General features: G+C 42.3%; 1 protein-coding gene across 1 annotated transcript in view; it reads left to right on the top strand.

Annotated features, from left to right (window-relative positions):
- LOC121274011 (sodium channel subunit beta-1-like) overlaps positions 1-19787 on the top strand; it is a gene marked incomplete at its 5' end in the record, with an annotated part of 88634 nt that overhangs the window by 57083 nt on the left and 11764 nt on the right. The window contains 2 exons of the mRNA XM_041181140.1: positions 16586-16727; positions 19294-19405. Coding sequence (XP_041037074.1) covers positions 16586-16727; positions 19294-19360 — 209 coding nt within the window. The remainder of the gene's footprint in view (positions 1-16585; positions 16728-19293; positions 19406-19787) is intronic.

Raw genomic sequence — 19787 nt, 5'->3', positions numbered from 1 at the left:
CCCATTGGCAGATCCCCACGCCGACTCTGCCCAATCAGATCTACATTTGATTGTGGATGGTACAAAGCCAGGAGCGAATGTGTGTCGTGAGGCAGATGTAAAGCGGCTACAGGAGGATTTGGACAGATTTAGTGAGAGGGCAAGAACATAAGATGGAATATAAGGTGGAAAAATGTGAGGTTATCCACTTTGGTAGATGGAACAGATGTGCAGACTATTTCCTAAATGGAAAGGGATTAGAAAGTGAAGAGTATTATCCAAGGATTATCATATCCTTTCTAATAGATTCTAGCATTTTCCCTGTTACTACGATCTTGTAGATGGTACACACGCTGCTGCTACTGTGTGTCGGTGGTGGAGGGAGTGAATGTTTGTGGATGGGGTGCCGATCAAGCGGGGCTGCTTTGTCCTGGATGGTGTTGAGCTTCTCGAGTGTTGTGGGAGCTGCACTCATCCAGGCAAGTGGGGAGTATTCCATCACACTCCTGACTTGTGCCTTGTAGATGGTGGACAGGCTTTGGGGAGTCAGGAGGTGAGTTACTCACCGCAGGATTCCCAGCCTCTGAACTGCTCTTGTAGCCACAGTATTTATATGGCTGGTCCAGTTCAGTTTCTGGTCAATGGTAACCCCCAGGATGTTGATAGTGGGGGATTCAGTGATGGTAATGTCATTGAACATCAAGGGGCGATGATTAGATTCTCTCTTGTTGGAGATGGTCATTGCCTGACACTTGTGTGGTGTGAATGTTAGTTACCACTTGTCAGCCCAAGTCTGGATATTGTCCAGGTCTTGCTGCATTTGGACATGGACTGCTTCAGTACCTGAGGAGTCGCGAATGGTGCTGAACATTGTGCAACCATCAGCGAACATCCCCACTTCTGACCTTATGATGGAAGGAAGGTCATTGATGAAGCAGCTGAAGATGGTTGGGCCGAGGACACTACCCTGAGGAACTCCTGCAGTGATGTCCTGGAGCTGAGATGACTGACCTCCAACAACCACAACCATCTTCCTTTGTGCTGGGTATGACTCCAACCAGCGGAGAGATTTCCCCCTGATTCCCATTGACTCCAGTTTTGCTGGGGCTCCTTGATGCCACACTCGGTCAAATGCTGCCTTGATGTCAAGGGCAATCACTCTCACCTCACCTCGGGAGTTCAGCTCTTTTGTGCATGTTTGAACCAAGGCTGTAATGAGGTCAGGAGCTGAGTGGCTGTGGTGGGACCCAGACTGGGTGTCAGTGAGCAGGTTATTGCTAAGCAAGTGCTGCTTGATAGCACTGTCGATGTTCTCACTCCTATGCAAAAGTACCAATTCTCTTACCTTCTGCCAAAGTCTCAGTGTTTTATTTTCTGCTGCCTCATTTGAAGTTAGAATGGGTTTAGAGTAAGAAATGCTTTTTTTAAATTTGAGAGCAGTAAAGGATCAGGATTGGGGTTAGGATCAGGATTGGGTTTAGGATTTGGATTGGGATAGGATTCAGATTGGGGATAGGATTAGGATTGGGTTTAGGATTCGGTTTGGGGTTGGGATTCATATTGGGGTTAGGATTCAGATTGGGATTAGGATTCGGATTAGGGTTAGGATCAGGGTTGGCGTTAGGATCAGGATTGGGTTTAGGATTTGAATTGGGATTAGGATTAGGATTGGGTTTAGGATTCGTATTGGGATTAGGATTCGGATTGGGGTTAGGATTCAGAGTGGGTTTAGGATCAGGATTGGGGTTAAGATTCAGATTGGGGTTAAGATTCGGATTGAGGTTGGGATTCGGATTGGATTTAGGATTAGGATTGGGGTTAGGATTCGCGTTGGTTTTAGGATTAGGATTGGGTTCAGGATTAGGATTGGGTTTAGGATTCAGATTGGGATTAGGATTTGGATTGGGATAGGATTAGGATTGGGATTAGGATTCGGATTGGGATAGAATTCGGATTGGGTTAGTATTCAGGTTGGGTTTAGGATTAGGATTGGGTTTAGGATCAGGATTGGGATAGGATTCGGATTGGGGTTAGGATCCGGATTGGGGTTAGGATTTGGATTGGGGTTGGGATTCGGATTGGAGTTAGGATTCGGATTGGGTTTAGGATTCGGATTGAGGTTAAGATTAGAATTGGTTTTAGGATTAGGATTGGTTTTAGGATTCGGATTGGGTTTAGGATTCGGATTGGGTTTAGGATTGGCATTGCGTTTAGGATTCGGATTGTGGTTAGGATTAGGATTGGGGTTAGGATCAGGACTGGATTTAGGATTAGGATTGGGGTTAGGATTCGCATTGGTTTTAGGATTAGGATTGGGTTCAGGATTAGGATTGGGTTTAGGATTCAGATTGGGATTAGGATTCTGATTGGTGTTAGGATTCGGATTGGGGTTAAGATTAGAATTGGGTTTAGGATTAGGATTGGTTTTAGGATTAGGATTGGGTTTAGGATTAGGATTGGGTTTAGGATTAGGATTGGGTTTAGGATTAGGATTGGGTTTAGGATTAGGATTGGATTTGGGTTAGGATGGGTTTAGGATTAGGATTAGATTTAGGATTAGGATTGGATTTAGGATCAGGATTGGGTTTAGGAATTGAATTGAGTTTAGGATTAGGATTGGGTTTAGGATTCGGATTGGGATTAGGATTCGGATTGGGGTTAGGATTCATAGTGGGTTTAGGATCAGAATTGGGGTTAAGATTCGGATTGGGGTTAAGATTTGGATTGAGGTTGGGATTCGGATTGGGTTTAGGATTCGGTTTGGGGTTAGGATTCAGATTGGGATTAGGATTTGGATTGGGGTTAGGATCAGGATTGGGTTTAGGATTTGGATTGGGGTTAGGACCAGGATTGGGTTTAGGATTAGAATTGGGTTTAGGATCAGGATTGGGTTTAGGATTAGGATTGGGGTTAGGATTCGGATTGGAGTTAAGACTGGGATTGGGTTTAGGATCAGGATTGGGGTTAGGACTCAGATTGGGTAAGGATTAGGATTGGGTTTAGGATTCGGATTGGGATTAGGATTCGCATTGGGTTTAGGATTTGGATTGGGTTTAGGATTCAGATTTGGTTTAGGATTCGGATTGGGGTTAGGATTCAGATTGGGGTTAGGATTCAGATTGGGATAGGTTTCGGATTGGGATAGGATTAGGATTGGGATTAGGATTCGGATTGGATTTAGGATTAGGATTGGGGTTAGGATCAGGATTGGGGTTAGGATCTGGATTGGGGTTAGGATTCGGATTGGGTTTAGCATCAGGATTGGGATAGGATTCGGATTGGGGTTAGCAGTCGGATTGGGGTTAGGATTCGGATTGGGGTTGGGATTCGGATTGGTGTTAGGATTCGGATTGGGGTTAGGATTCGGATTGGGGTTAGGATTCGGATTGGGGTTGGGATTCGGATTGGGGTTAGGATTCGGATTGGTTTTGGGATTCGGATTATGTTTAGGATCCGGATTGGGTTTAGGATCATGATTGGGTTTAGGATTTGGATTGGGGTTAGGATTAGGATTGGCTTTAGGATCAGGATTGGGGTTAGGATTAGGTTCGGGTTAGGATTAGGATTTGTTTTAGGATTAAGATTGGGTTTAGGATTAGGATTGGGTTTAGGATTAGGATTGGGGTTAGAATTCGGATTGGAATAGGATTAGGATTGGGATTAGCATTCGGATTGGGATAGAATTCTGTTTGGGTTTAGTATTCAGGTTGGGTTGAGTATTAGGATTGGGTTTAGGATCAGGATTGGGGTTAGGATTCAGATTGGGGTTAGGATTCGGATTGGGGTTAGGTTTCGGATTGGGGTTGGGATTCGGATTGGAGTTAGGATTCGGATTGGGTTTAGGATTCGGATTGTGTTTAGGATTAGACCTGGGTTTCGTATTAGGGTTGGTTTTAGGATTAGGATTGGGTTTAGGATTCGGATTGGGTTTAGGATTCGCATTGCGTTTAGGATTTGGATTGGGGTTAGGATTAGGATTGGGGTTAGGATCAGGATTGGAGTTAGTATTAGGGTTGGGTTTAGGATTAGGATTGGTTTTAGGATTAGGATTGGGTTTAGGATTAGGATTGGGGTTAGGATTCAAGTTGGTTTTAGGATTAGGATTGGGTTCAGGATTAGGATTGGGTTTAGGATTCGCATTGGGTTTAGGTTTTGGATTGTGGTTAGGATTAGGATTGGGTTTAGGATTCGGATTGTGATAGGATTAGGATTGGGGTTTGGATTAGGATTCGGTTTAGGATTAGGATTGGTTTAGGATTAGGATTGGGTTTAGGATTCGGATTGGGATAGTATTAGGTTTGGGTTTAGGTGTAGGATTGGGTTTAGGATTAGGATTGGGTTTAGGATTAGGATTGGGTTTAGAATTAAGATTGGGTTTAGGACTAGGATTGAGTTTAGGATTAGGATTGGATTTAGGATTAGGATTGGATGTAGGATTAGGATGGGTTTAGGATTAGGATTGGATTTAGGATTAGGATTGGGTTTAGGATTAGGATTGGGTTTCGAATTAAGATTGGGTTTAGGATTCGGATTGGGTTTAAGATTCGGATTGGGATAGGATTGGGATTGGGGTTAGGATTCAGATTGCGTTTAGGATTTGGACTGGGATAGGATTCGGATTGGGTTTAGGATTCGGATTGTGGTTAGGATTCGGGTTGGGTTTAGGATTAGGATTGGGATTAGGATTAGGATTGGGTTTAGGATTTGGATTGGGTTTAGGAGTTGGATTGGGTTTAGGATTCGGATTGGGATAGGATTTGGATTGGGTTTAGGATTCAGATTGGGATAGGATTCGGATTGGGTTTGGGATTCGGATTGGGGTTAGGATTCGGATTGGGTTTAGGATTCGGATTGGGGTTAGGATTAGGATTGGGTTTAAGATTTGGATTGGGGTTAGGATTCGGATTGGCGTTAGGATTCAGATTGGGGTTAGGATTCGGATTGGGGTAGGATTCGGATTTGGTTTAGGATCAAGATTCGGGTTAGGATTCGGATTGGGTTTAGGATTTGGATTCGGGTTTAGGATTCAGAATGGGGTTAGGATTCGGATTGTGTTTAGGATTTGGATTATGGTTGGGATTCATATTGGGGTTAGGATTCAGATTGGGATTAGGATTCGGATTAGGGTTAGGATCAGGGTTGGCGTTAGGATTAGGATTTGTGTGAGGATTAGGATTGGTTTTAGGATTAGGATTGGGTTTAGGATTAGGATTGGGGTTAGGATTCACGTTGGCTTTAGGATTATGATTGGTTTCAGGATTAGGATTGGGTTTAGGATTCAGATTGGGATAGGCTTTGCATTGGGTTTAGGATTTGCATTGGGTTTAGGATTTGGATTGTGGTTAGGATTAGGATTGGGTTTAGGATTCGGATTGGGTTTAGGATTCGCATTATGTTAAGGATTTGGATTGTGGTTAGGATTAGGATTGGGTTTAGGATTCGGATTGTGATAGGATTAGGATTGGGATTTGGATTAGGATTGGGTTTTGGATTAGGATTGGGTTTAGGATTAGGATTGGTTTAGGATTAGGATTGGGTTTAGGACTAGGATTGGATTTGGGTTAGGATGGGTTTAGGATTAGGATTAGATTTAGGATTAGGATTGGATTTAGGATCAGGATTGGGTTTAGGATTTGAATTCGGGTTAGGATTAGGATTGGGTTTAGGATTCGGATTGGGATTAGGATTCGGATTGGGTTTAGGATTCAGAGTGGGTTTAGGATCAGGATTGGGGTTAAGATTCGGATTGGGGTTAAGATTTGGATTGAGGTTGGGATTCGGATTGGGTTTAGTATTCTGTTTGGGGTTAGGATTCAGATTGGGATTAGGATTTGGATTGGGGTTATGATCAGGATTGGGTTGAGGATTTGGATTGGGGTTAGGATCAGGATTGGGTTTAGGATTTGGATTGGGGATAGGATCAGGATTGGGTTTAGGATTTGGATTGGGGTTAGGATCAGGATTGGGTTTAGGATTTGGATTGGGGTTAGGATCAGGATTGGGTTTAGGATTAGAATTGGGGTTAGGATCAGGATTGGGTTTAGGATTAGGATTGGGGTTAGGATTTGGATTGGAGTTAGGATTAGGATTGGGTTTAGGATTTGGATTGGGATAGGATTCAGATTGAGGATAGGATTAGGATTGGGGTTAGGATTCGGATTGGGGATAGGATCAGGATTGGGTTTAGGATTCGGATTGGGGTTAGGATTCGGATTGGGTTTAGGATTCGGATTGGGTTTAGGATCAGGATTGGGTTTAGGATTCAGATTAGGGATAGGATTAGGATTGGGGTTAGGATTCAGATTGGGATTAGGATTCGGATTGGGGTTAGGATTAGGATTGGGGAGAGGATTAGGATTGGGGTTAGGATTCGGATTGGGTTTAGGATTCAGATTGGGGTTAGCATTTGGATTTGGGTTAGGATTCAGACTGGGGTTAGGATCAGGATTGGGTTTAGGATTAGGATTGGGGATAGGATCAGGATTGGGTTTAGGATTAGGATTGGGGATAGGATCAGGATTGGGTTTAGGATTAGGATTGGGGATAGGATCAGGATTGGGTTTAGGATTAGGATTGGGGATAGGATCAGGATTGGGTTTAGGATTAGGATTGGGGATAGGATTCAGATTGGGGTTAGGATTAGGATTGGGGTTAGGATTAGGATTGGGGTTAGGATTAGTTTTGGGGTTAGGATCAGGATTGGGTTTAGGATCAGGATTGGGTTTAGGATCAGGATTGGGTTTAGGTTCGGATTGGTGATAGGATTCAGATTGGGGTTAGGATTCGGATTAGGGTTAGGATTCGGATTGGGGTTAAGATCAGGATTGGGTTTAGGATTAGAATTGAGTTTAGGATTAGGATTGGGGTTAGGATTTAGATTGGGGTTAGGATCAGCATTGGGTTTAGGATTCGGATTGGGGTTAGGTTTAGGATTGGGGAGAGGATTAGGATTGGGGTTAGGATTCGGATTGGGTTTAGGATTCAGATTGGGGTTAGCATTTGGATTTGGGTTAGGATTCAGACTGGGGTTAGGATCAGGATTGGGTTATGATTCAGAGTGGGGTTAGGATCAGGGTTGGGTTTAGGATTAGGATTGGGGAAAGGATCAGGATTGGGTTTAGGATTCGGATTGGGGTTAGGATTCGGATTGGGTTTAGGATTCGGATTGGGTTTAGGATCAGGATTGGGTTTAGGATTAGGATTGGGGATAGGATCAGGATTGGGTTTAGGATTAGGATTGGGGATAGGATTCAGATTGGGGTTAGGATTAGGATTGGGGTTAGGATTAGTTTTGGGGTTAGGATCAGGATTGGGTTTAGGATTAGGATTGGGGATAGGATTCAGATTGGGGTTAGGATTAGGATTGGGGTTAGGATTAGTTTTGGGGTTAGGATCAGGATTGGGTTTAGGATCAGGATTGGGTTTAGGATCAGGATTGGGTTTAGGTTCGGATTGGTGATAGGATTCAGATTGGGGTTGGGATTCGGATTAGGGTTAGGATTCGGATTGGGGTTAAGATCAGGATTGGGTTTAGGATTAGAATTGAGTTTAGGATTAGGATTGGGGTTAGGATTTAGATTGGGGTTAGGATCAGCATTGGGTTTAGGATTCGGATTGGGGTTAGGTTTAGGATTGGGGAGAGGATTAGGATTGGGGTTAGGATTCGGATTGGGTTTAGGATTCAGATTGGGGTTAGCATTTGGAATTGGGTTAGGATTCAGACTGGGGTTAGGATCAGGATTGGGTTATGATTCAGAGTGGGGTTAGGATCAGGGTTGGGTTTAGGATTAGGATTGGGGAAAGGATCAGGATTGGGTTTAGGATTAGGATTGGGGATAGGATCAGGATTGGGTTTAGGATTAGGATTGGGGTTAGGATCAGGATTGGGTTTAGGATTAGGATTGGGGATAGCATCAGGATTGGGTTTAGGATTAGGATTGGGGTTAGGATTCAGATTGGGGTTAGGTTTCGGATTGGGGTTAAGATCAGGATTGCGTTTAGGATTAGTATTGGGGTCAGGATCAGGATTGGGTTTAGGATTCGGATTGGGTTTAGGATCAGGATTGGGTTTAGGTTCGGATTGGTGATAGGATTCAGATTGGGGTTAGGATTCGGATTAGGGTTAGGATTCGGATTGGGGTTAAGATCAGGATTGGGTTTAGGATTAGAATTGAGTTTAGGATTAGGATTGGGGTTAGGATTTAGATTGGGGTTAGGATCAGCATTGGGTTTAGGATTCGGATTGGGGTTAGGTTTAGGATTGGGGAGAGGATTAGGATTGGGGTTAGGATTCGGATTGGGTTTAGGATTCAGATTGGGGTTAGCATTTGGATTTGGGTTAGGATTCAGACTGGGGTTAGGATCAGGATTGGGTTATGATTCAGAGTGGGGTTAGGATCAGGGTTGGGTTTAGGATTAGGATTGGGGAAAGGATCAGGATTGGGTTTAGGATTCAGATTGGGGTTAGGATTCGGATTGGGTTTAGGATTCGGATTGTGGTTAGGATTCGGGTTGGGTTCAGGCTCAAGATTGGGATTAGGATTAGGATTGGGTTTAGGATTTGGATTGTGGTTAGGATTAGGATTGGGTTTAGGATTCGGATTGGGTTTAGGATTTGGATTGGGTTTAGGATTTGGATTGGGTTTAGGATTTGGATTGGGATAGGATTCGGATTGGGTTTAGGATTCGGATTGGGATAGGATTCGGATTGGGTTTTGGATTCGGATTGGCGTTAGGATTAGGATTGGGTTTAAGATTCGGATTGGGGTTAGGATTCGGATTGGGGTTAGGATTCGGATTGGGGTTAGGATTAGGATTGGGTTTAGGATTTGGATTCGGGTTTAGGATTCAGAATGGGTTTAGGATTTGGATTGGGTGTAGGATTCAGATTGGGATAGGATTCGGATTTGGTTTAGGATCAGGATTTGGGTTAGGATTCAGATTGGGGTTAGGATCAGGATTGGGGTTAGGATTCGGTTTGGGATAGGATTCGGATTGGGGTTAGGATTCAGATTGGGGTTAGGATTCGGAATGGGTTTAGGATTCGGATTGGGGTTGGGATTCATATTGGGGTTAGGATTCAGATTGGGATTAGGATTCGGATTAGGGTTCGGATCAGGGTTGGCGTTAGGATCAGGATTGGGTTTAGGATTTGAATTGGGATTAGGATTAGGATTGGGTTTAGGATTGTGATTGGGATTAGGAATCGGATTGGGGTTAGGATTCAGAGTGGGTTTAGGATCAGGATTGGGGTTAAGATTCGGATTGGGGTTTAGATTCGGATTAAGGTTGGGATTCGGATCGGGTTTAGGATTTGGATTGTGGTTAGGATCAGGATTGGATTTAGGATTAGGATTGGGGTTAGGATTCGCATTGGTTTTAGGATTAGGATTGGGTTCAGGATTAGGATTGGGTTTAGGATTCAGATTGGGATTAGGATTCGGATTGGGATAGGATTAGGATTGGGATTAGGATTCGGATTGGGATAGAATTCGGATTGGGTTTAGTATTCAGGTTGGGTTTAGGATTAGGATTGGGATTAGGATCAGGATTGGGATAGGATTCGGATTGGGGTTAGGATTCGGATTGGGGTTAAGATTAGAATTGGGTTTAGGATTAGGATTGGTTTTAGGATTAGGATTGGGTTTAGGATTCGGATTGGGTTTAGGATTCGGATTGTGATCAGATTAGGATTGGGGTTTGGATTAGGATTCGGTTTACGATTAGGATTGGTTTAGGATTAGGATTGAGTTTAGGATTCACATTGGGTTTAGGATTCGCATTGGGTTTTTAGGATTTCAATTGGGGTTAGGATTAGGATTTAGTTTAGGATTAGGATTGGGTTTAGGATTAGGATTGGTTTTAGGATAAGGATTGGGTTTAGGATTCGGATTGGGTTTAGGATTCGGATTGTGATAGGATTAGGATTGGGGTTTGGATTAGGATTCGGTTTAGGATTAGGATTGGTTTAGGATTAGGATTGGGTTTAGGATTCGGATTGGGATAGTATTAGGTTTGGGTTTAGGTTTAGGATTGGGTTTAGGATTAGGATTGGGTTTAGGATTAGGATTGGGTTTAGGATTAGGATTGGGTTTAGAATTAAGATTGGGTTTAGGACTAGGATTGAGTTTAGGATTAGGATTGGATTTAGGATTAGGATTGGATGTAGGATTAGGATGGGTTTAGGATTAGGATTGGATTTAGGATTAGGATTGGGTTTAGGATTAGGATTGGGTTTCGAATTAAGATTGGGTTTAGGATTCGGATTGGGTTTAAGATTCGGATTGGGATAGGATTGGGATTGGGGTTAGGATTCAGATTGCGTTTAGGATTTGGACTGGGATAGGATTCGGATTGGGTTTAGGATTCGGATTGTGGTTAGGATTCGGGTTGGGTTTAGGATTAGGATTGGGATTAGGATTAGGATTGGGTTTAGGATTTGGATTGGGTTTAGGAGTTGGATTGGGTTTAGGATTCGGATTGGGATAGGATTTGGATTGGGTTTAGGATTCAGATTGGGATAGGATTCGGATTGGGTTTGGGATTCGGATTGGGGTTAGGATTCGGTTTGGGTTTAGGATTCGGATTGGGGTTAGGATTAGGATTGGGTTTAAGATTTGGATTGGGGTTAGGATTCGGATTGGCGTTAGGATTCAGATTGGGGTTAGGATTCGGATTGGGGTAGGATTCGGATTTGGTTTAGGATCAAGATTCGGGTTAGGATTCGGATTGGGTTTAGGATTTGGATTCGGGTTTAGGATTCAGAATGGGGTTAGGATTCGGATTGTGTTTAGGATTTGGATTGTGGTTGGGATTCATATTGGGGTTAGGATTCAGATTGGGATTAGGATTCGGATTAGGGTTAGGATCAGGGTTGGCGTTAGGATTAGGATTTGTGTGAGGATTAGGATTGGTTTTAGGATTAGGATTGGGTTTAGGATTAGGATTGGGGTTAGGATTCACGTTGGCTTTAGGATTATGATTGGTTTCAGGATTAGGATTGGGTTTAGGATTCAGATTGGGATAGGCTTTGCATTGGGTTTAGGATTTGCATTGGGTTTAGGATTTGGATTGTGGTTAGGATTAGGATTGGGTTTAGGATTCGGATTGGGTTTAGGATTCGCATTATGTTAAGGATTTGGATTGTGGTTAGGATTAGGATTGGGTTTAGGATTCGGATTGTGATAGGATTAGGATTGGGATTTGGATTAGGATTGGGTTTTGGATTAGGATTGGGTTTAGGATTAGGATTGGTTTAGGATTAGGATTGGGTTTAGGATTAGGATTGGATTTGGGTTAGGATGGGTTTAGGATTAGGATTAGATTTAGGATTAGGATTGGATTTAGGATCAGGATTGGGTTTAGGATTTGAATTCGGGTTAGGATTAGGATTGGGTTTAGGATTCGGATTGGGATTAGGATTCGGATTGGGTTTAGGATTCAGAGTGGGTTTAGGATCAGGATTGGGGTTAAGATTCGGATTGGGGTTAAGATTTGGATTGAGGTTGGGATTCGGATTGGGTTTAGTATTCTGTTTGGGGTTAGGATTCAGATTGGGATTAGGATTTGGATTGGGGTTATGATCAGGATTGGGTTTAGGATTTGGATTGGGGTTAGGATCAGGATTGGGTTTAGGATTTGGATTGGGGATAGGATCAGGATTGGGTTTAGGATTTGGATTGGGGTTAGGATCAGGATTGGGTTTAGGATTTGGATTGGGGTTAGGATCAGGATTGGGTTTAGGATTAGAATTGGGGTTAGGATCAGGATTAGGTTTAGGATTAGGATTGGGGTTAGGATTTGGATTGGAGTTAGGATTAGGATTGGGTTTAGGATTTGGATTGGGATAGGATTCAGATTGGGGATAGGATTAGGATTGGGGTTAGGATTCGGATTGGGGATAGGATCAGGATTGGGTTTAGGATTCGTATTGGGGTTAGGATTCGGATTGGGTTTAGGATTCGGATTGGGTTTAGGATCAGGATTGGGTTTAGGATTCAGATTAGGGATAGGATTAGGATTGGGGTTAGGATTCAGATTGGGATTAGGATTCGGATTGGGGTTAGGATTAGGATTGGGGAGAGGATTAGGATTGGGGTTAGGATTCGGATTGGGTTTAGGATTCAGATTGGGTTTAGGATTTGGATTGGGTTTAGGATTCAGATTGGGGTTAGGATCAGGAGTGGGGTTAGGATTCGGTTTGGGATAGGATTCGGATTGGGGTTAGGATTCAGATTGGGGTTAGGATTCGGATTGGGTTTAGGATTCGGATTGGGGTTGGGATTCATATTGGGGTTAGGATTCAGATTGGGGTTAGGATTTGGATTAGGGTTAGGATCAGGGTTGGCGTTAGGATCAGGATTGGGTTTAGGATTTGAATTAGGATTAGGATTGGGTTTAGGATTCAGAGTGGGTTTAGGATCAGGATTGGGGTTAAGATTCGGATTGAGGTTGGGATTCGGATTGGGTTTAGGATTTGGATTGTGGTTAGGATCAGGATTGGATTTAGGATTAGGATTGGGGTTAGGATTCGCGTTGGTTTTAGGATTCGGATTGGGTTCAGGATTAGGATTGGGTTTAGGATTCAGATTGGGATTAAAATTCGGATTGGGATAGGATTAGGATCGGGATTAGGATTCGGATTGGGATAGAATTCAGATTGGGTTTAGTATTCAGGTTGGGTTTAGGATTAGGAATGGGTTTAGGATCAGGATTGGGAGAGGATTGGATTGGGGTTAGGATTCGAATTGGGGTTAGGATTCGGATTGGGGTTAGGATCAGGGTTGGCGTTAGGATCAGGATTGGGTTTAGGATTTGAATTGGGATTAGGATTAGGATTGGGTTTAGGATTCAGAGTGGGTTTAGGATCAGGATTGGGGTTAAGATTCGGATTGAGGTTGGGATTCGGATTGGGTTTAGGATTTGGATTGTGGTTAGGATCAGGATTGGATTTAGGATTAGGATTGGGGTTAGGATTCGCATTGGTTTTAGGATTCGGATTGGGTTCAGGATTAGGATTGGGTTTAGGATTCAGATTGGGATTAAAATTCGGATTGGGATAGGATTAGGATCGGGATTAGGATTCGGATTGGGATAGAATTCAGATTGGGTTTAGTATTCAGGTTGGGTTTAGGATTAGGAATGGGTTTAGGATCAGGATTGGGATAGGATTGGATTGGGGTTAGGATTTGAATTGGGGTTAGGATTCGGATTGGGGTTGGGATTCGGATGGGAGTTAGGATTCGGATTGGGTTTAAGATTCGGATTGGGGTTATGATTAGAATTGGGTTTAGGATTAGGATTGGTTTTAGGATTAGGATTGGGTTTAGGATTCGGATTGGGTTTAGGATTCGCATTGCGTTTAGGATTTGGATTGGGGGTAGGATTAGGATTGGGTTTAGGATCAGGATTGGGGTTAGAATTAGGATTGGGGTTAGGATTAGGATTGGTTTTAGGATTAGGATTGGGTTTAAGATTAGGATTGAGTTTAGGATTCAGATTGGGTTCAGGATTCGCATTGGATTTTTAGGATTTGGATTGGGGTTAGGATTAGGATTGGGTTTAGGATTCGGATTGTGATAGGATTAGGATTGGGGTTTGGATTAGGATTGGGGTTGGGATTCGGATTGGGGTTAGGATTCGGATTGTGGTTAGGATTCGGATTGGTTTTGGGTTTCGGATTATGTTTAGGATTCGGATTGGGTTTAGGATCAGGATTGGGTTCAGGATTCGGATTGGGGTTTAGGATTAGGATGGGGTTTAGGATTAGGATTGGTTTTAGGATTATGATTGGGTTTAGGATTCGTGTTGGGTTTAGGATTCGCATTGTGTTTAGGATTTGGATTGGGGTTAGGATTTGGATTTTGGTTAGGATTCGGACTGGGGTTGGGATTCGGATTGGGGTTAGGATTAGGATTGGGTTTAGGATCAGGTTTGGGGTTAGGATTAGGTTCGGTTTAGGATTAGGATTGGTTTTAGGATTAGGATTGTGTTTAGGATTAGGTTGGGTTTAGGATTAGGATTGGGGTTAGGATTCGGATTGGGATAGGATTAGGATTGGGATTTGGATTCGGATTGGGATAGAATTCTGTTTGGGTTTAGTATTCAGGTTGGGTTTAGGATTCGGATTGGGTTTAGGATCAGGATTGGAATAGGATACGGATTGGGGTTAGGATTCGGATTGGGGTTAGGATTCGGATTGGGGTTGGGATTCGGATTGGAGTTAGGATTCGGATTGGGATAGGATTAGGATTGGGATTTGGATTCGGATTGGGATAGAATTCTGTTTGGGTATAGTATTCAGGTTGGGTTTAGGATTAGGATTGGGTTTAGGATCAGGATTGGAATAGGATTCGGATTGGAATAGGATTCGGATTGGGGTTAGGATTCCGATTGGGTTTAGGATTCGGATTGTGGTTAGGATTAGACCTGGGTTTAGGATTAGGATTGGTTTTAGGATTAGGATTGGGTTTAGGATTCAGATTGGGTTTAGGATTTGCATTGTGTTTAGGATTTGGATTGGGGTTAGGATTAGGATTGGGGTTAGGATCAGGATTGGGGTTAGGATTAGGATTGGGGTTAGGATTAGGATTGGTTTTAGGATTAGGATTGGGTTTAGGATTAGGATTGAGTTTAGGATTCAGATTGGGTTTAGGATTCGCATTGGGTTTTTAAGATTTGGATTGGGGTTAGGGTTAGGATTGGGTTTAGGATTAGAATTGGGTTTAGGATTAGGATTGGGGTTAGGATTAGGATTGGGGTTAGGATTCACGTGGGTTTTAGGATTAGGATTGGGTTCAGGATTAGGATTGGGTTTAGGATTCGCATTGGGTTTAGGATTTGGATTGTGGTTAGGATTAGGATTGGGTTTAGGATTCGGATTGGGTTTAGGATTCGGATTGTGATAGGATTTGGATTGGGGTTTGGATTAGGATTGGGTTTAGGATTAGGATTGGTTTAGGATTAGGATTGGGTTTAGGATTAGGATTGGATGTAGGATTAAGATGGGTTTAGGATTAGGATTGGGTTTAGAATTTGGATTGGGTTTAAAATTTATATTGGGTTTAGGACTAGGATTGAGTTTAGGATTAGGATTGGATGTAGGATTAGGATGGGTTTAGAATTAGAATTGGGTTTAGGATTAGGATGGGTTTAGGATTAGGATTGGATTTAGGAATAAGATTGGATGTAGGATTAGGATGGGTTTAGGATTAGGATTGGATTTAGCCTTAGGATTGGCTTTAGTATTAGGATTGGGTTTAGGATTAGGATTGGGTTTAGGATTAGGACTGGATTTAGGATTAGCATGGGTTTAGGATTAGGATTGGGTTTAGTATTAGGATTGGATTTAGGATTAGGATGGGTTTAGGATTAGGATTGGATGTAGGATTAGGATTGGGTTTAGGATGAGGATGGTTTTAGGATTAGGATTGGTTTTAGTATTAGGATTGGGTTTAGGATTAGGATTGGGTTTAGGATTAGGATTGTTTTTAGGATTAGGGTGGGTTTAGGATTAGGGTGGGTTTAGGATTAGGATTGAGTTTAGGGTTAGGATTGGGTTAGGATTCGGATTGGGTTCGGATTTGGATAGGTTTAGGATTAGGATTGGATTTAGGATTAGGATGGGTTTAGGATTAGGATTGGGTTTAGAATTAGGATTGGATTTAGGATTAGGATTGGGTTTAGGATTAGGATTGGTTTAGGATTCGGATTGGGTTAGGATTTGGATAGGTTTAGGATTAGGATTGGATTTAGGATTAGGATGGGTTTAGGATTAGGATTGGGTTTAGAATTAGGATTGGATTTAGGATTAGGATTGGGTTTAGGATTAGGATTGGGTTTAGGATTAGGATTGGATGTAGGATTAGGATGGGTTTAGGATTAGGATTGGGTTTAGAATTAGGATTGTTTTTAGGATTAGGGTGGGTTTAGGATTAGGGTGGGTTTAGGATTAGGGTGGGTTTAGGATTAGGATTGGATGTAAGATTAGGATTGGATTTAGGATTAGGATTGAGTTTAGGGTTAGGATTGGTTTAGGATTCGGATTGGGTTAGGATTTGGATAGGTTTAGGATTAGGATTGGATTTAGGATTAGGATGGGTTTAGGATTAGGATTGGGTTTAGGATTAGGATTGGATTTAGGATTGGGACTGGGTTTAGGATTAGGATGGGTTTAGGATTTGGATTGGGTTTAGGATTCGGATTGGATTTAGGATTGGGACTGGGTTTAGGATTAGGATGGGTTTAGGATTGGGACTGGGTTTAGGATTAGGATGGGTTTAGGACAGGGATTGGGTTTAGGATTAGGATGGGTTTAGGATAGGGATTGGGTTTAGGTTTGGGATTGGGATAGGATTAGGATGGGTTTAGGATTAGGATTGGATTTAGGATTCGAAGGCAGCTCTACATGACCTTCTCAAGGGCCATTAGGGTTGGGTAATAATTGTTGGCCTAGCCAGCAATGCCCACATCCTGTTTGTAGATGCTGTGGGACACTCCCCAGTTTTTTCCCTTAGCTGATGTTAACCTTGTTGGAGATTCTGGTGATTTTTCTGGCCGCTTAAATGTTTGGTCATTTTTATTTGATACACCTTTTGTTTTTATCCAGAAAACAAAAAACTCGCGTCCATCATTGGAGAAATTATGATGTACTTTCTGAATGTAGTCCTGACGTTGTGGCTGTTTGCAGAGATGCTTTACTGTTATAAAAAGATTGCAGCAGCTGGGGAGGAAGCTATTCAAGAAAATGCGTGAGTATCAAAGTAACAGTGGAATTGGGAGCCATTGGAGCCAAGTTCAGTCTTGGCAATGGACGTGACAGATGTGGCTCAGGTCCATTGTTTACTGGGCAGTTTGATAGAATTCTCATCAGACATTGACATGCAGAAGTGTGGCAAATGAACTATGTATTAAATGTGTTGCTTCAGAATACAGGGGAGCACTGAAAGTGTCTTTAGTGTTTGTTGCTAACAGCTCAAAGATGCTTAATCCTATTGGCAATGATGTATAGCAGAAGCAGTTTGAAAAGAAACCTCAGATATTTTACCCTTACTGCAATTTAAGTTGCATATTGTGCTTTCAGAGTTTCCTATCTCTGTTCATTGCAAGAGTTACATCTGAAATATGTTTGTGACCAGCCTTTATATGAGTTGCCTCTGAATTGACAAGCTGGCTGTTATAATCGATGCAGTTGGTGAAGCGGAGTTATTTAGAAATCCCAGAGGGAAACTTTAAACAACTGTCATAACCTATCATTTTACATGTTATGCTTGAGATGTGACTCTAAGCTCAGGAATCAAAACACCATCTCTCGAGGCTTTATGTTAAACTAATTGAAACTTTTTATGAATTTACACAGGTTAAAATATGTATACACATGGCTACAAATTACTACTATCATAATTTTGAACAAATTTTCAAATTAATCTCTATTAAGGCAACAGCAACCCATAGACTTAGAAAACACCAGGGAAAGCATTTTCACCTGACAAATTCAAAATGAGGTTCTTTTCACTTTGGTTCCAGTGGAGCCAGTTGGAGGTTTACAGCTGCTCTTCATCTCACATTGCATCTGCCCTACACACTCAAAAACTGCTGAAGTTATACCAACCACTACCCATTGAATGTAAATTCCCATTGTATCAACAACCTCTGAACTAAACCTCTCTAACAATAAAACCCCTTTCACAGTACCAATTTGATTAGTAATACAAACAGATTGCTTGGTAGCTGCTAGATAGGTGTCCACTTTCACCCCACTTCTCGAATGCTCTATTCAAAAAATCCAAATGCACACTATCTCTCTTCCATATCAAAACTAGGACCCATCAAAACACCCAGACTCTCTGGCTTTAATCCAATTAAGACACACCTACAAACTAAATCTCTATTTTAAAAGAAAAATATTTTTCAATAATGTTACATAAAGTAATAGCTTCAGGACAGTGTCACCACCTGGCAACCAGGTTTCATCCACAAGACCATGTTTAGTAAGACCCTTGTTTGCGAGGACATTTTGAAGATTAAGGGGCAATCTAATTGAGGGGATTAAGATGATGAAAGGATTCAATAGGGTCGCTAGAGAGAAGCTATTTGCTTTGGGACTGGGGAAGGAGTGAGTCCAGGATAAGGGAGGAAAGGCCTTAAACTCAGACTGAAGTAATTCAGGGTTATGTCAGGAAAGACTCGTTCACGTCATGGGGTGTGCAAATCCGGAATATTCTCCCTCAAAAAGCTATCAGTGCTGGGAGGAGTCAATGGAAAATATGGAAACAAGATTGAAAGTTTTGTTCGGTAAGTTATTTTAATGGTCATGGAGCTAGATCTTTGAGAAGCCACTGAACAGGGGGAGGCTGAATTACCTCTTTCTGGTTTTGTCTTACCATTGGGATGTATTCTAATATTCTAATACCAATTCAGGATTTAAAGGATGTTAAACATTGTAACACTGCGCCGTTTTGGTTCCAGGAATACTTGAAAGTTATCTGCTGACCTTTGTTAACTTATAAGACAGACTTGTTATTTAGCTTGAGCATACAATCTGATATATCTATCTAACAAACTGGCCAGGTGCAATCTAGGGCCAACCCATATACCTTCTACTGTAATGTGGTGGGACAAGGGTATATTATCATCCCTGAAGGTTTGCCTTATTCACCACAGTGTTAAATTTAGCACACAAACTGAACAGGATGTAAGTGAAGTAGCTGCAATTGTGTGGGAGATGAATTTTAAAATTATTTTCTCATGGGATGTGTGCATCACTGGCATGGCCACATATATTGCCCATTCCTAACGGCCATTGAACTGAACGTCTTGCTGGGTCATTCTAGAATCAACCACATTGCTGCAGATCCGGAGTCACATGTAGGCCAGACTGGGTAAGGATGGTAGATTTCCCTCCCTAAAGAGTATTCGTGAACCAGATGAGTTCTTATGACAAATGATGAGTTTCATTGTCCCAATTCCAGCTACCACGAAGGGATTGAAGCCCATGTCCCCTGAATTACGAGTCCAGTGATATGAGCTCTAGGCTACCATCTCCCCCTGAGTAGGTTAAATCGATTTTGGAGATGGCCAAAATTGTAATGATTGTCGTATTGAAAAATACACCAGGAGAGCAGGTTTTTCAACCAATGGAGCCCACATAGCGAAGCAAATAAACAGGTGAATTTATTCTCTTCAAAACATGGGCCATTGGAAAAAGCAGAACCCCACAAGAAACAATTCACATTTACAGATCGATCTAAATCGCTGTGTTTGTGCTAAGTGTGACTCAATGGTAAGTGTTGGGTAATGTTTTGCTTTTCCGCACAGCTCGGATTACTTGGCCATTACATCAGAGAGTAAAGAGAACTGTACAGCAGTGCAGGTGGAGGAATAGCGTCAGCCAGACAACATCACCTTTTCTGAGGATCTTTAAACGTGGGTATGTAGTGGAAAATGCCACAATCCACAGAGTGTCCTTGTGTAATAGAAACATTCACTTCCAGAAGCTCACCACGCTTTTCGAGGATATGCTAAAAGTGTTTCCATTCAAAATGCTTTTCTCAAGTACACTTTGTGCTGTTATTTCAGCCCATTTGCTCACAGCAAAGTTCCACAAACAGTAACTGTGCAAAATGACCACGTGATCTGCTCTCGCTGGTGACTGAGGGGCTGTGCCTAGAGATTAGGGTATCACAGCTTCGTATCTGAAGTTTAGCACTTCAACAATGCAGCACTCCCTCAGAGGTTCCCTGTACATCAACGTAAATTCGAGCTGAGGAACTGGGGCTTGTCCCGGTTCTGAGATGAGAGGGGGGCAACAG

Source organism: Carcharodon carcharias (genome assembly GCF_017639515.1).
Source record: "Carcharodon carcharias isolate sCarCar2 chromosome 29 unlocalized genomic scaffold, sCarCar2.pri SUPER_29_unloc_17, whole genome shotgun sequence".
Taxonomy (NCBI): Eukaryota; Metazoa; Chordata; class Chondrichthyes; order Lamniformes; family Lamnidae; genus Carcharodon; species Carcharodon carcharias.
The sequence above is the reverse complement of the archived record's forward strand: the minus strand, read 5'-3'. Positions and strand labels throughout refer to the sequence as shown.